A 15599-nucleotide genomic window follows, 5' to 3' on the forward strand; every position below is an offset into this window, starting at 1 on the left:
GCAGCAAGAAGGGAGAGTGAGAGGGGAAGGGGGAAAAAGGAAAAAAGGGAGACAGTCAGCTCCTGGCAGGGGATGGAGAGAGCATGAAGTGCCAAGGAGCCAGGCCGCCTGGCTGACAGCTTGGGGAGCAGAAGGATGAAAATGAGCCAGGGGAGAAGTAGGAAACAGGAGCCCATCCCCAGCCTCTCAGGCTGGGTCCCCGCAGGGAGGGCAGACCCATAGGTGCAGCAGGGGCTCCAAGCCTGGGCCCCGTCCTGTCCCCCAGGGCGGCAGGCCCGATACCTGGCAGGTACATGTTTAGCAGCAGCAGCTGGGCTCCAGCGCCATGCCTCATGACAGTGCCTGTCCCACAGCATCCAGCTTGGGCATCCTGGGGGGGGGGGGGGGGGGGAATTCTGGGGATTAGCCCAGCATGGTTCAATGCTGCCTTGCACCCTTCCTTCCACTAACAGAGGCATCGTACAGCCTCTCATGACTCTGTACTCCTGCCAGGTCTCTTCTGTATTTTCCCTTCCCTTCAAGCTCTCAAAGTCTCTCTCAGGGGTGGGGCAGTCCTCACACCCACTGCCCTGACTATTTCACTCCTGTAGTGACTCAGGCGGTCTTCCCATTCACTGCCACTCTGCAGTGTATGGAAGGGGAACCCAGGCCCATCCTCTACTCTGGGTTCCAGTCCAGAGCTCTACTGTGAGCAGGTAAGATCTGGTTCTTCCCAAAAAAGAACATAAGAATGGCCCTACTGGGTCAGACCAAAGGTCCATCTAGCCCAGTTTCCTGTCTTCCAACAGTGGACAGTGCCAAGTGCCTTAGAGGGAATGAACAGAACAGGTAATTCAAGTGATCCATCCCCTGTTGCTCATTCCCAGCTTCTGGCAGCTCATTGCCAGGTTGGTGGTAGAAGGTGACCCAAAAGTGAATAATAGCCTTTGCCTCTTTATCAGGCTGTGCATGGAACAAGCTCACTTCCTGAGCACCTCAGCTATAAGAGAAATTGCTTAAAATAGTGGTTCCCAAATTTTCGTATGTGGAGCCTTGCTGATGTATCTCAGTTCCTACTGTAGTTACATTAAAAGCTAAAAATAATCATTCTAATATGAACAAGCTTTAATGACTAGAGATGTTGATATCTAGTGTGATTATGTGGTGTACATCATCTTGCATGGGAGATAATATGTGGCAAAAGGCACAAGTACACCCCAACCTTTAAATTGGTGGAAAGGAGGTGGTAACAGAGTATGACAGTTTTCTCTTTTTAATCATACTGACCTTTAAAGATCCCATGGTACTTCATGCAAGTGTAAAGGAATCAACCCTGCTATCTTGGCCAGATTCCAATTTGAGTAATTACAATTCTGCCTACCTAAAATTCCCCTTGCAGGAATTTCACTTGGCTACTACATTCAGTTCCCTTCCTAAACTATTCCTGTGCATTGTTAAACAGCTGCTTTCTTCTACCCCTGGGTTTTCTTCATTCCAAAAGGAGATGACGCCTATATTTTGTTTATGAATCACTCTGGGCGAAAAAAGTACTTGCTTCATGTAAGTTGTTTCCTTCAACTGCCTTTCAAAAACACCTTTTTTAAAATGTGGATTGATGACTGAATTACAGCTGAATTCTTAACTTAACCTGCAGAGGAAAATGAAGAATCCTCTCTCACCTATTCTTATTTTCAATTAGTTTATGCATAAAAATAAATTTCAAACACGCTACTGTCAGTTACTGTCCTGTCCTTTAAGAGTGGTTGCATTTTACTTTGTTATTCTGTAGTAGAGATGATGGATTTATTTTTAATTTATACAGAATTACCTTTAAGATGGCACATATTGGTTCAAGAATGGTTTGGATATAAAAATTTAGGGGACAAAAGGATATATATTCTTAGAATATATTGTCCTCATTGCAATCAACAGGAAATCGAAACCTCCTTAACCGGAGAAGAAATACATGTCACTTCATTTGCTTATTTGGCAGTTTGCTCCTTAAATGCCTTTCTAAAGAGATTTTTCCTGGTGTTTATTTAAATTATTTTTTATTATTTACAGCTAACCATGTGCTAAAGTTTGGAACGCTTGTCAGCACTTCAAATACCTACGATGAATCTGGAGTTGTGACCATAGAAACAGATAAACCGTTGCTGTGGACAATGGGTATCAAAAATAAGCAAAATGCTTAAGATTTCAACTGCCTTTTTTTCAGCTGACTGAAGACTTTAAACATATTGGAAAATTTCACTCATTAACAGAAACAATTATTGTGGCAGGAATCAAAATAAAATTCTTTTTTTTTTTTTTTTTCCCGGAAGAGCAGAGGGAAGGGAAAGATAGTGGAGTTTAATAAGTCAAGTGAAAAATCTTTAGGAAGATAATAGTGACAAAACTGACTGAATAACTCATTCTAGTTCTGTGCATAGGACACATACACTTCCTAAACCAGCAGCACTGAAAGGGACTAATGGGCATAGACTGACCGACTCTTACTCCTTGCAGGAGTGTGTCCATATTTAATATTACTGTTAAATCAGTGGTTAAAGAATCTCTTCGAGTCAAATTTTAATTGATGTATTATGTATATTTTTGACTTATACAAAATTAGTACAGCAGTATTGTAAGTAATCCTTTTGCTGTTTAATGTGACTAGAACAGGCTGATCTTCTGCCCTGCTGTTTAGTAACATAGATTTTAAGTCTACTTCACTTGAGTTAATTGCAAATTTTAAAGGAAAACAGCAATAAATACCGCTGCAGTGAAGCTCAAAATAGCAGGCTGAGTATTTCTTTTAATGCTGCTGTCTGTGCTGCCATTTTACTTCTACTTTCCAGCATTAGGTACTATTTACAAACTTCTAATTAACAGAAGGTAAGCAGCATTCAACTAATCAAGTGCTCGTAAACTATCAGTGTGCAAGCTTTTATAGATTAAAACGTTCAGACTTGTCACAACTGTATGAGCTTTGTAGGCAGAAGTTCATGCAGGTTCTTTAAACAACTGGATAAAGTTGCATTTTAATTTGGTTATCACAGCAGTCTCTTCAAATTTTACACACGGGTATATTTTCTTTTAAAGGGTTTGTTAATTTAAGGTGGCACAGAACGCATACATCATTGAATAGATGCTAAACACGATGGTATATAACAAATTTAGTGCTAATGTTGGTGTCAAGTTGCACCATCTTGAAAAGCACTGTAAAGACAGTAGTGGAATCCAAAACTGTTTGGTAAGGAAGGATAAGGGCCCTGAGCTGATCTGTAAGTACGTCTGTAATATATGTATTTCAGTTGCTGCCTCTTAAAGAGAGTGTTTAGAACAAGATCTGAAAAACTAAACTACCTTTTGTAAGTAAAACCAAAGATCACATCAATTTAAAGACTAGAGCAAAATCTTTTCAGCTTGTTTCGTGCTTCTAACAGTATTTTATACAGGCACATTCCCTCTCCACCCCCCAGGTTACAAGACAATATAGGAAAATGGAAGTAGGTTAGTATTTTTAACCTGAATAGATTTAGAGTTGGTTTTTAGTACCACCTAATGCTGGGCCAAAAGTAATATGTAAAAAATTATTCTACTGCTCAAAGCAGTAAACCAAGAAAGGCAGTTCAGTCACCTTACCTCATCTTGTACAACTAGCAGCACACAGTGATAAGTTATTTACTGAGCCTAGAAAGTTCAAAGAGTCAGTAAAACAAAATGAGACCAACTCAGATATCAAGCTTGTTTTAAATCTTAGCCTGGTTTATAGCAGTAAACAAACAAGATACAGACTTATGGAATATTAGTAAGCAAAAAAGCCCCCCACATCCCACCCCCATTGTCCATCACTCCAAACTTCAGGTAACAGATCTTGATGAGTGTTCAGCCACCACTGTAGAACAAGAGAATTTGATCAGTGTCAAGTAAGACTGCTATCTTAAGTTACATCATCCCATTCTAACTGGAACAAAGTCCCCACTATGCCTTAAAAACAGCACAGACATTACACAGCTCCTTCTCTGAGACAGGTTTCTTAATCTGAGGATCATACCACTCTTGCTCCAAAAGGGGTAGTAAACAGATGTCAGAGGAGTCCCGATACTTTTGCTGTAATATGCGTCCCTGCTAGGGAAATGATTGAGAACAACTTTTGGCAAAACAATTGCTATTTTAACCAATTAAGAAGCCTTAACTGAAGTGTTTGAAACCTTCAATATCAGTGATTTTTGTAGTGCTACTTACCAGATTGATTTAAGGTTCAATGTTCATATGCAAAAGCTTAATACACAAATTGTGGTGTATTGTACAAAAGTTATGATTATGTAAAATTGGAAACACTACTTTACTTTTAATAAAGGTATTTTTAATACTATTTATTAGCTTTGTTGGGTGACTTCTTCCAATACAACCTCAAGACTATATGGCTCATTTATACACATTCTCTGCAAGTGTTCAGGTCACTTGGTGAAATTTCTAAAAATTTCGTGAAAAGTTAAAAGAATGCAAAATCCAAACAAACTATCCACTGTATTATCTAAACATACACTCATTTTAAAAAAGTCTGCATATTTATATTGTGTTTTGACAAATAAAGCTTCTATTTTCAAAGTTTCAATTATTTTGGTAATTTATTTCAAAATACCTGTCAACAATACACACAATGAATAAAAAAGATTCCCCCAGGAGTTAAAGAAACCCTCTGACAACCCAGTTCCTGTTGGGAGGTATTGGAGGGGGCTGTGTGGGGTCCCCAGATCCCAGACACCTGCACTCCCCTCCCTCCAAGCCCAGACATCCGCACCCCACTCAGGAACATATACACCCCTCCTCCCAGAGCCCAGCTGCACGCACCCCCAATTTCTTTACTGTCCCACCATGGGACTTTGCAACCCTGCTCTTCCTCACCCTCTGCCAGAGCTGGGTCTCCCAGGCCCTCTCCTGTCCCCAGAAGAATGAGGATCAAGCTGAGCAGCCTGGCACACCACTTACTGTAAGCTGTGCTCTGCTGAGTCCAGTGGCCCCTAGTGGTGGCCAGCAGCTCTGCAGCCCAATTCTGCCTGGGAAATATGTAATTCTGCAAAATTCTGCATTGCACAGTGGTGCAGAATTCCCCCGGAGTATTTAAATGTTCAACATTTAGCTTCTAAACCTCTTCGGCCATCTTCTCTCATCTACAAGTGCAATGATAGTACTAAAATTTTGCAGTATATTATTTAGTAAACAAAAGATGAAGCACTAATATCTGAAAGCAAAATCGATTTACTGAAAACTCCTAAATGTTTACAAGATATATATGAAGTTGCTGAAGTGCTCATGTACTATAGTGATGGGGGCCACATAAGTTATTGGATAAATGAATACCAAAAGTTATGTTCATTGAAATACTAAGTTTAGTTATCAGTTCAATTCTGAACACTGTGTTATTCTTGTTCGGATACTAGCATTAGCCTTTTATCAGATTTACTTACACAATGATGTTGTTGATAGGGATATGGATCAATTTCACAAAGAAACCAATAAATCCCATTATCGCAAAACCTATTGCTGTTGCCATGGCAATCTTCTGGAATTCTGCAATTTAAGAAATTATCGGTTTTAGTCCTGTAAATTTAAACCTACCACTTAAAATGCAGATTAGGTTACTACAATGACCATGGAGATTTGTGCCTTTGAAAGTTTCTCCCAATGTTAAGATAAAAGACACTTTAGAAGTGTCATTTAGATGGTAATGCCCAGAGACAGACAGTTATTTCATTTCTAAAAATAACCCAAGTTTTATTAATGCTAGGTTTCCAGGGATTAATACTTATAGGATTACAAAATATAGAATCATGCATTACTTAAAGCCAGATAAGATAACTTGAACTTTTAAGTCACTGACAATACTGTAAACAAAGTACTTAAGCATTCAATTTCCAAAAGAAAATAAGCGAAATCAAGTTAGTGACAATGGAAAAGATTAATTTGAGGAGACTAAACATCAGGATGTGAAGTGTCCATAGAAACCATCAAAAGGATTCTGAAATTAAGAAATTTACATTTCAGAACACTTCAGCTGTGTAGAGTGCTTCAGAAACTCACTACCATACTGCTATCACAAGTTTGACTTCAGCAAAATGTATACCAGGAAAAAAAAAAAAACAACTTTCAAATTAGTTTGGTTATACGCAGAATTAAGTGCATCTCATGATTTTTCAGACAAAACTGGTTTGCTACATAAATGCAGAACTGAGAGAATCAGTCAACGTGAAAAATAGACATCAGTATGCCTATAAACACATGAAGTTCCTGTTCTTTGTGTTTCAGGCAATATCATAAGATAGAAAACTGAAGCGAAATGAGCATTATGGCCCTAGTTTTTTTGCATACTTTACCTTTTCTGTCTGGCTTAGTGCATCTTTTAACAAGCCTGATGGAATCTTTTACAAATTGACGACTGGGCTCAACAAATTGCATTACTTGATCCATGATTGCCTGCAAGAGTGTTACATTTTAATACACAGATTGTTGCAAGAATCATTTTGAAAAATCATTTCACATCTTACATAAAGAGGCAAATCCTCCCTTTGCCCCTCTGCTGGTCTTCTTTAATGTACATTAAACATTGAATGTGAAAATTGTTAACACTTTAATCACACACAAGGTCAGGATTCTATTTTTTTTTTTAACAAAGATGTTAAAAATCCGTATTTTGTTGCAGGGTATTTTCCTTTTTCTTATGGAATTAGATCGCCCAACATTTGATATATTCACACTAGCTTTTATTATTTGTATTACCATACCGGCTAGGAGCCGCAGTCAGGAAGCAGGACCCTGCTGTGATTCACTACTAGGTAGTGCTCCCTGAAGAAGAGGAATGACTCGTCAAGCTCTCCACGGGGGGTGTCGAGGGGGACAGGGAGCTGGCAGAGGGAACGGGGCGGGAGAAGGGAACCACGGGCGCTGCCCAGGCTCAGGACTAGCCGGGTTTATAGCCGGGATTTTGCGGACCACCCACAACCGAGGCTTTCGCCAGACTCCCGATCTCTTTTCCCTTGACACCCGCTCCACTTACGGAGGGCGCCGGCCCCAGCCCTCCAGGCCAGCCCCAGACACGAGCACAGCGCCCCCCGGGCCCGCTGCGAGGCTCGCCGGCCCGTCACAGCCCCAGGAGCGGCCGCAACGTACGGGAGGGCGGGACAGGGAGGGCGGGTCCCCCCCCCCACCGCTCCCGCCCCGCTCAGAGCTACCGAGAGGGAGCCGGCGGCGAGCGCCCAGCGCGCTGCCCCGGGGACCCCGCACAGAAAGCGGCGGCGCTCGGCCGCCTTGGCTCCCCGCGCAAGAAGCGCCGTCCCCTCCCGCACCGGCCCCCTGGCGGAGGAGCCGCTCCCGCTCTCACCTCGGGCTCCGGGACCGAACGAACCGCTCGCGCTCAGGACACGTAGCAACTGCAGACTCCACGGGCGAGGAACCGGAACAAGAAACTTGCCCCGGAACTTACGTCCCCCTCTCCAGGCCGCCGTCACAGGCTCCCCGCTGGGCCCACGGCAGCCTGAGACCGGCCCCCTCCCCTCCCGAAGGCATGCGCTCTGAGGCGCTGTGGCAGGCCACGCCCACTCCCTTGTGGGTGGGGAGAGGATGGGCATTGCAATCTGCGGCTGCGCAGATGGAGAGCGTTAGGCGCTGAAGAAGGGGCGGGGGGCGTGGAGCGCTGGAGTGTGGTGCGCGCGGGGGCGGTGTCGCGCGCATCTCTCTCGCTTCTGTGTGTAGGTTTCAATACGGCCCATCCCCCCGCTGGTCCCCGTCGTTGTTGGGGGAGCTTGGGGACGTAACAGCCCCCGTTCTCGTTTTTAGGGACTGGTTACATTGCCATAATGGAGCGTCCCATAGTAGCAGCAGCAGCGCTGTGGTGAGCCACTGTGTTAATTGTATTGCAGGAGAGACTGTGAGCCCCATTCAGATATGAGGATCCCGGCACTGTGCAAGGTGCTGTACAAACGTAGAGCAAAAAGAGGGGCTCTCCTTCCTTCTCTGCACAGGGACTCAATGCACCTGTTGCAAGCATTACCCATCTGGGGAGCCTCTGGGCTAGAGTTTCCCATGGTGGGCTCTTCCCAATAGACAATACAGTGGAGGGGAGTCCTATAGGCAGCCAGTGGGGCAGTGGCTGTTATTTTCCTTGTTTTGACGTGTAAGGGATTTCTGCTGTTTTAAAATAACATGCAAACCCAGGGGCACCATTTTTTTAATTTGTTAGGCAAGAGGAAAATCCCCTGCCCTAATAGAGCTCAAATTTTCACATCTGGTTGCCTGAACTTAGGCTTCAAAATCTGTATTAGGCACCCACACAAAAATGGACAGAATTTTCAAAAGTGCTGAGGAACCCCAGCTTCCACTGGCTTCAGTGTGATTGTCTGGGGGAGAGGGGGATGCTCAGCAGTGGTAAAAATTAGACCTCTTCTATGCACCTGTCCAAATATGTATCAGGAGCCTAACTTCAGACACCTAGGATCCAAAAGCCCAGAGGTAAGTCAAACACATGGTGACTTGGGAGAAGGGTTAGACTCTGGGGGGAGCATAGGCCATTAGAGCAGGGACAAAGGAGAGCCAAGAGGATATGGGGGAAATGAAATCAGTATCTTACATGTGTGTATACTAAAGCAAGAAATATGGGGAATAAACAGGAAGAACTGGAAATACTAGTGAATAAACACAACTATGACATAGTTGGCATCACAGAGACTTGGTGGGATAATACACGACTGGAATATTGATATAGACGGGTACAGCTTGCTGAGGAAGGAGAGGCAGGGAAAACAGGGAAGAGCTGATGCCTTGAGCATCAAAGATGTATACACTTGGACTGAGGTTGAGATGGAAGTAGGCTACACACTTGTTGAAAGTTTGGGTAAGGAGACAAGGGGTAAAAAAGCAAGGGTGATGTTCTGCAAGTTCTTAGAATGCATTGGAGATGATTTTTTATTTCAGAAGGTGGAGAAAGCTACTAGGGGAGAGGCTGTTTTATTCTTATTTTGACAAATAGGGAGGAACTGGATGAGCGTTTAAAAGTGGAAGGCGGCTTGGGTGAAAGTGAGCATGAAATGACAGAGTTCATGATTCTAAGGAATGGAGGAGGGAAAACAGCAGAATAAAGATAATGGTTTTCAAGAAGGCAGATTTTATCAAACTCAGAGAGTTGGTAGGTATGATCCCATGGGAAGCAAGACTAAGGGGAAAAACAGTTCAAGAGAGCAGTTTTTCAAAGAGACAAGGCACAAGAAGAAACTATCCCATTGTATAGGAGAGATAGGAAGAGATGACCTTGGCGTAACCAGGAGATCTTCAATGATCTGAAACTCAAAAGAGTCCTACAAAAAGTGGAAACTAGGTCAAATTATGAAAAATAATACAAACATCCTGGAATATAAACAACATGAGCATGTAGGAACAAAATTAAAAGGGCCAAAGCACAAAATGAAATTAAACTAGCTAGAGACATAAAGGGGAACAGGAAAACATCCTACAAATACATTAGAAGCAGGAGGAAGACCAAGGACAAGGAAGTCCCATTACTCAATGATGGGGGAAAGATAATAACAGAAAATGTGGAAATGGAACAAACTTTTTTGTTTCGGTTTTCACCAAGAAGGTTAGTAGCTATCGGACATCTAACACGGAACGACAGTGAAAATGTGTAGGATCTGAGGCTAAAATAGGGAAAGAACAAGTTAAAAATTACTTAGACAAATTGACAGGTTTCAGAGTAACAGCCGTGTTAGTCTGTATTCGCAAAAAGAAAAGGAGTACTTGTGGCACCTTAGAGACTAACCAATTTATTTGAGCATGAGCTTTCGTGAGCTACAGCTCACTTCATCAGATGCAGTTTTTCAAAGAGACAAATTGGATATCTTCAGGTTGGCTGCGCCTGATGAAATACGTCCTAGATTACTCAGGGAGCTGTCTGAGGAGATATGAGCCATTAGTGATAATCATCGAAAACTTATGGAAGACTGGAGAGATTCCAGAGGACTGGAAGAGGGCAAATATAGTGCCCATCTATAAAAAAAAATGGGAATAAGGGCAACCTGGGGAATTACAGATCAGTCAGCTTAATTTCAGTGCACGGAAAGATAATGGAACAAATAATCCATCAATTTGCAAATACCTAGAAGATTATAAGGTGATAAGTAAAGTCTTTTTTTTTTTTAAGCAGAAAAGAATTTTATTTGTATAACACTTACAAAAATCACCAAAAAGGAAAAAACAAAACTATGCAACAAAACAAAAGCAAACGCAAGGTATACCACAGCAGCCTTCAGGAGGGGGAAGTGTTCAGGCTAGCCTGGGCCCAGAGCAGGGGGGCTTCCTCGACACTCATGGTCTTCCACCCTCCTGAGTTACCTGGTGGCCTAGAGCGGGGGGGGCTTCCTCGACACTCGGGGTCTTCCACCCCCTCGAGTTACCTAGTGCAATGCCCAGTGTCATTGATTATTCCTCTCCTGAGAGTGCCCCACAAGATGGGCACGGCTGCGGGGTGGGCAGTTTGGTGTGGGGGGGGAGGATGTACACCCACGTGTGATAGGACCCTTCCTAGGTGATGGTGATGATGGTATCCACAGCGGCAATGGCTGGGGTCTCTCACTCTTCCCCTCAATCAAAGGGTCAGATGGAGGGAACCGGACAGGGTCACCGAGCAGAGAACCTCGGACAGCGCCCACCGCTCCTCGAAGGTGTCAAGGGAGTCGGTGGACGCTGCCCAGAGGAACTCCGCCCAGATACGTGAATGTACTGAGGATCGGAAAACGGCCCTACAGTTGCAGGACGCTTCATTGACCAACCTCCTCTCTCTGGTTTTATAGATGGCTGTTTTAGCTAGGGCTAGGAGGAGGTTAACCAGGAGATCCTGCGACTTTGTGGGGCCATGGATGGGGAGTGTGTAAATAAAAAGGTGAGGGGAAAAGTGCAGCCAAAAGCGTAATAAAATATTCGTGAGGAGCCGGAAAAGGGGCTGCAGCCTGGCACACTCTAAATATACGTGTGCCAGGGTTTCCCTCACGTCGCAAAAAGGGGAAGTATCCGGGATGGGGGTGAACTGCGTCAAAAACACGCCTGTGCTCACAGCTCCGTGAAGGAGCCGCCAACTAATGTCCCTGGCGGGCCTTGGGACCAAGGTGGAATACAGGCTGGCCCACCGGAAGTAACAGTCAACATGGATTTGTCAAGATCATGTCAGGCCAACCTGTTATAGGATGTTGTGTAGTAACAAGATAGATGGGCTGATAGCTATTCTAATTCAGGGCTAGTCTACACTGGCAAAGCTTTAACATGGCTTGTGTGGTTGCTCTCCCAGCGCTCTAAAAAAACCCACCTCCACGAGGGGTATGGCTTCCAGCACTGGTGCACTGTCTACACTGGTGTTAACATTGCTGAAAATTTGTGCTCAGGGGGATGTTTTTTCACACCCCGAGCGAGAAAGTTGCAGCACTGTAAATTGCCATTGTAGACAAGCCCTTAGTTGTTTAGCAGGACCCCCACCCCATAGACAGATGCTGGAGGGGTAAAAGATCCTATCATCTGGTATTGCTTAAAATAAAATAGATCATGATAAAGGTGTAAAGCAGGTAAGTAATTTATTGAAGGGTAAGATACAGTAGTAGGAGAGGGGGAAGCAACATATATAAAACAGATCAAACTGAATATATAACAGCTCGGTGGTTTATATTCCAAGGCAGGCTTGAAGCCCAGACCCTACCGATTACCATAACAGACTACAGGCATGTGAATAACAATTAATGTTACTTTCAGATGGATGACACCGAAACACAAAACGGACAGCGTGTCAACTCAGTCTGTCTCAGCTTCAGCGGGAAGGATCCAGAACTTCTGTTGTGATGTTGGAAGCTCACAGGAGGAACTCAGATCAGATATGCTGTTACTCAGGTAAACTCTGACTCCTTGGATCTGTTGATCTTGCCCCTTGAAGACTGCACAGATAGAACTGACATGGGCTGCCTCCAGGGTGGACAGCACCAGTGACTGGCTCACTGGGTTTATATATATCCTTCTGTCTCTGGACAGATTAGTTTAGGGTCAGGTAGTACTTTCTCACCTTTGTGGTTGCAAGGTAGATTAAGCTTCTGCGGCAATCAATCAGGAAATTACGCCTCAGAAAGGGCGCCAAACTAACTGGGGAAGAATGACACAAATATGGAGTTCCAACTACAGCTTACGAAATTCAAGATGGTAATTTCAATAAAATCACAAAATAACATATAAAAACAGTTCTAATAGTACATCAAACAAATACAGCTTACAATCCTAATAGCTTTCTTTGACTGGGTAACAGGCCTTGTGGATACAGGGGAAGCAGGTATATCTTGACTTTAGTAAGATATACCACATAGTAAGGCATTTGTCCTCGGAGGACTGGACAAGAAGCAATTGGCTTAAATTGCAGCAAGGGAGGGTTAGGCTGGGCATTAGGAAAAATGTCCTAACTGTCAGGGTAGTTAACCACTGGAATAATTTCCTAGGGTGGTTGTAAAGTCTCCATCCTTTGAGGTTTTTAAGAACAAGTTAGACAAACACCTGTCAGAAATGGTCTAGTTATTACTTAGTCCTGTGATAAGTGCAGGGGACTGAACTAGATGACCTGTCGAGGTCCCTTCCAGTCCTACACTTCTATGATTCATCAGTATTGCCAATCGCAAACATTCAAAATTCAGTAATTGGGACTACCAAAATCATTAGACTAGCTAAAAATTCATGAGATTTTAAGAAAACTGTATGGGAACCTTTTCCTTTTGCCTTCTGGTTTTTGAGCTTTAGAGAATAGTACTCACTCTTCTACTTTTCATCCTTTCCTTCCTTCCCTTCATGCCACAAAAACATGCTCCCTCCCCCTCTCTTCCTAACCCCCTGTGCTTTCCTACAGTCTTGTTTCACTACTGCACTGATGCAGGGGAGATGGAAGAAGTACAGAGGCCAGCAGACAGGTGAGTAGCTAGATGCATATGGTGATGGTGTGGCTGAGTTGTCTATAAGCTTGCCCCTCAAAACACTGCCCGGAGTCAGATGGGGTCTAGTCTCTGACTCCCTGTTTGTGAAGAGAGGTGACTCAAAGTCTCATCTGGATGAGGGAGATCACAGAGAACTCCGAGGGAGGAATTGTCCTTGAGGTGCATATTTCTTCAGTCTTTATTCTGGAAATTTGCACTGAGAAAGCTGTCCAGAGTTGGGGAGGGGTGGCATTTGTAAACTTAGATAAAATACTGTTTTTGTAAAAATCAGTCAAGCCCTGGGAAGTGGGTCATTCTTGATTTTCAAGGACATATAGCCACACTATTCAAGGAGCTGTTTAGTTTCAGAGTAGGAGTGGATGGCATGCTTGTAGCACAGGAACAAAATGGTGTCTGCAGTGAAGTGTTTGCAGTTCGTGTTCATGACATGAATAAGTCTGTTTTCGAAGTCTTTGATTTTACCCTTGAACATCTAACCTGAAATCATTATGTGCAATTATGGGTTGTACCATGTCACCTTCTAAAATCAAGGTCCTGAGTTCTTACAGAGCAGAATAGATGAATAGTGATTTGCTGCAAGTCACTTAACTTCTTTAATTTCTGTAAATGGAAATGATAAAACCTATGATAGTGATGTATGGATGGAAAGCACATAAAGCTGTTAAGCATTCTGAATACTTATTATCTTTGTTTCTGCACTCTCAGCTTTGTAGAATACCTTCTGTTTGGTGTTGAGAAGTGCCATAAATTCAGACCTGGATCCTGGAACATGCTCAGTTCCAGGATTTCTCTTGGAAGTGCATTCAACTCCCATTGAGTCAGTGTTGCGGGTTCTCCGCACCTCAGAGTGGTCTCAAGTTTGTATTACAAAGACCATTTTGGTTTGGAAGACATTTTTGGCCTGACACAATAATTTAGTTTTATTTTATGTGGGCTTATCTTGTGAGATTTTATCTGCTTAGCTCACTGATTCACTCTTTTATAGGTCTGATTCTGCTGTTGTTTCACAGCCTGGAATACTGTGGCTGAAACATATTATAAAATTAAATGTATTATTGACCTGATGTATTTCTTTTTCTTTGTTCAAATTACCTGTATAGTCTCCAGGCTGAATTTCTATACTGTGCCTTACTTGGGGCAAGAGCTATTGAGGAGCTAACTCAGGAAAGCAGCTGTATTTAGGAAGGGCACATAAGCATCTGCTTAAGGCCCCTTTAAAGTAATGAGGCTTATGCATGTACATTACTTTAAGCACATGCTTGAATGCCCTTCATGAAGAGGGATGCTTTCCTGAATCAGGACCTAACTGAAGCTTCTGCTTTCTTGTCTCCGGACCCTCGTGTGGAATGCAGCAATCTGCCTTTTGAATTTGGTAGATCTCTGTCAGCTTGCACAGGCTATCTAGTCAGGTCAAGGTAAGGGGAGGCAATGCGATCCAGTGGACAGAGCACTAAATTTGGAGTTAGAAGGCCTGGATTCTCTTTGTGTACACCAAGTGCTCTCTCTCTCCTCCTTCCATCCACTTTCATGAATATTTCCAGCGACAGTCCCTTCCTTTCTTGTCCTTGACCAGTTATTCCATGAATTAGGCTTTAAGGTTTTCAGGGCAAGGATCTTATCTGTTTGTGTATTTATGAAGAGCCAGCTACAAACATTGTAGCAGGTTTGAAAAATTCTACCTGCCCTGGGTGACCACTTTTTTGTGACTAAAATATTACTACTCCACCCCAAATTCTCTTAATTTTACTTGTCATCATGATGGGGATGGGGCAAGTAAGTTTTGTGCCTGTACTTGTAAATTTTCATGAGTTTTACAAGGATGAATTTGTGGCAGTAGATAGGTAATAAATAATAACTCTCAGCAGAGATAAACATTTATTATCCTATAGTGTAATATGCTAATGTCGATTTGGTTCTGGATATTCATTGTTTATAAGCGGCAGCCCTGTCTTATATTTTATGTCTCTTCATACATTTTTTAGGATGAGAAAATTCTTTCTGGAGTATTTTTATTTTAGCTTTCTTTTGGCAGTGTCTGTTTCTTGCTAGGTCTTTGAACCCTTGCCTTATTTTAATTAATGGTATTTTAGGCTTTTGTGCAGAACCCAGCTATATGGTGATGTGTATTATGTTAAAAAAAAAACCCAAGAGAATAAATCTACACCTCTTGCCCTCCTGCCCTCCAACCCCTTCTCTTCAGCATCCCCTCTCCCTACACTTGTCTTTCTGTTTAGCTAATCCCCTCCTAACTAAACTCCACCAGAAACAAATCATGGAACTAACATTTGCCACCATTACATTGTTTTCTAGGCTTGTATGTTATACGCCTTTCCCATATCCATTATCCATTTAGTCTGTTTAAATAGTAAGCTCTTTGTGGCAGGGACTGTTTGCTATTCTGTGTTTGTGCAGTGCCTAGCACAATAGGACCCCATTCTTGGTGGGTCCCTAGGTATTACAGAAATAAACATTATCATTATTAATAATAAATAGAATGGTGCAGTTCTTCTATCTTATATATTTTAGGCAATGCTTTTAAGCCCCAAAGAGACTGCATTGGAAAGCAAGCTGTATAAATATCTTAACACCATGACTGATATATATGACTCCATTCAGAGCTTTGATGGGACTAGA

The 15599-nt window shown here is 42.9% G+C and overlaps 2 protein-coding genes across 3 annotated transcripts in view; one reads left to right on the forward strand and one right to left on the reverse strand.

The window, feature by feature from the left end:
- Nucleotides 1-3554, forward strand: part of TPK1 (thiamin pyrophosphokinase 1) — a 483761-nt gene extending 480207 nt beyond the window's left edge. For both annotated transcript variants that reach the window (XM_077810971.1, XM_077810972.1), the window contains one exon: nt 2044-3554. In XM_077810971.1, coding sequence (XP_077667097.1) covers nt 2044-2174 — 131 coding nt within the window. In that variant the 3' untranslated portion in view covers nt 2175-3554. The remainder of the gene's footprint in view (nt 1-2043) is intronic.
- Nucleotides 3555-3702: 148 nt separating this feature from the next.
- Nucleotides 3703-7503, reverse strand: SEC61G (SEC61 translocon subunit gamma). The gene is made up of 4 exons (XM_077810973.1): nt 7346-7503; nt 6342-6441; nt 5436-5538; nt 3703-3859 (listed from the first exon to the last, which is right to left on the reverse strand). Exons 2-4 carry the CDS (start codon nt 6433-6435, stop codon nt 3850-3852), a joined length of 207 nt encoding a protein of 68 aa, XP_077667099.1. The 5' UTR covers nt 6436-6441; nt 7346-7503; the 3' UTR covers nt 3703-3849.
- Between the last annotated feature and the right edge of the window lie 8096 nt (nt 7504-15599).

Source organism: Eretmochelys imbricata, chromosome 2, assembly GCF_965152235.1.
Source record: "Eretmochelys imbricata isolate rEreImb1 chromosome 2, rEreImb1.hap1, whole genome shotgun sequence".
In the NCBI taxonomy this organism is placed as follows: Eukaryota; Metazoa; Chordata; order Testudines; family Cheloniidae; genus Eretmochelys; species Eretmochelys imbricata.

Coding starts and splice junctions, on each gene's coding strand:
- SEC61G (XM_077810973.1), bottom strand. CDS start 6,435: ATGGATCAAGTAATGCAATTTGTTGAGCCCAGTCGTCAATTTGTAAAA. Junction 5,539..6,341: donor CACTAAGCCAGACAGAAAAG/GTAAAGTATGCA, acceptor CTTAAATTGCAG/AATTCCAGAAGATTGCCATG.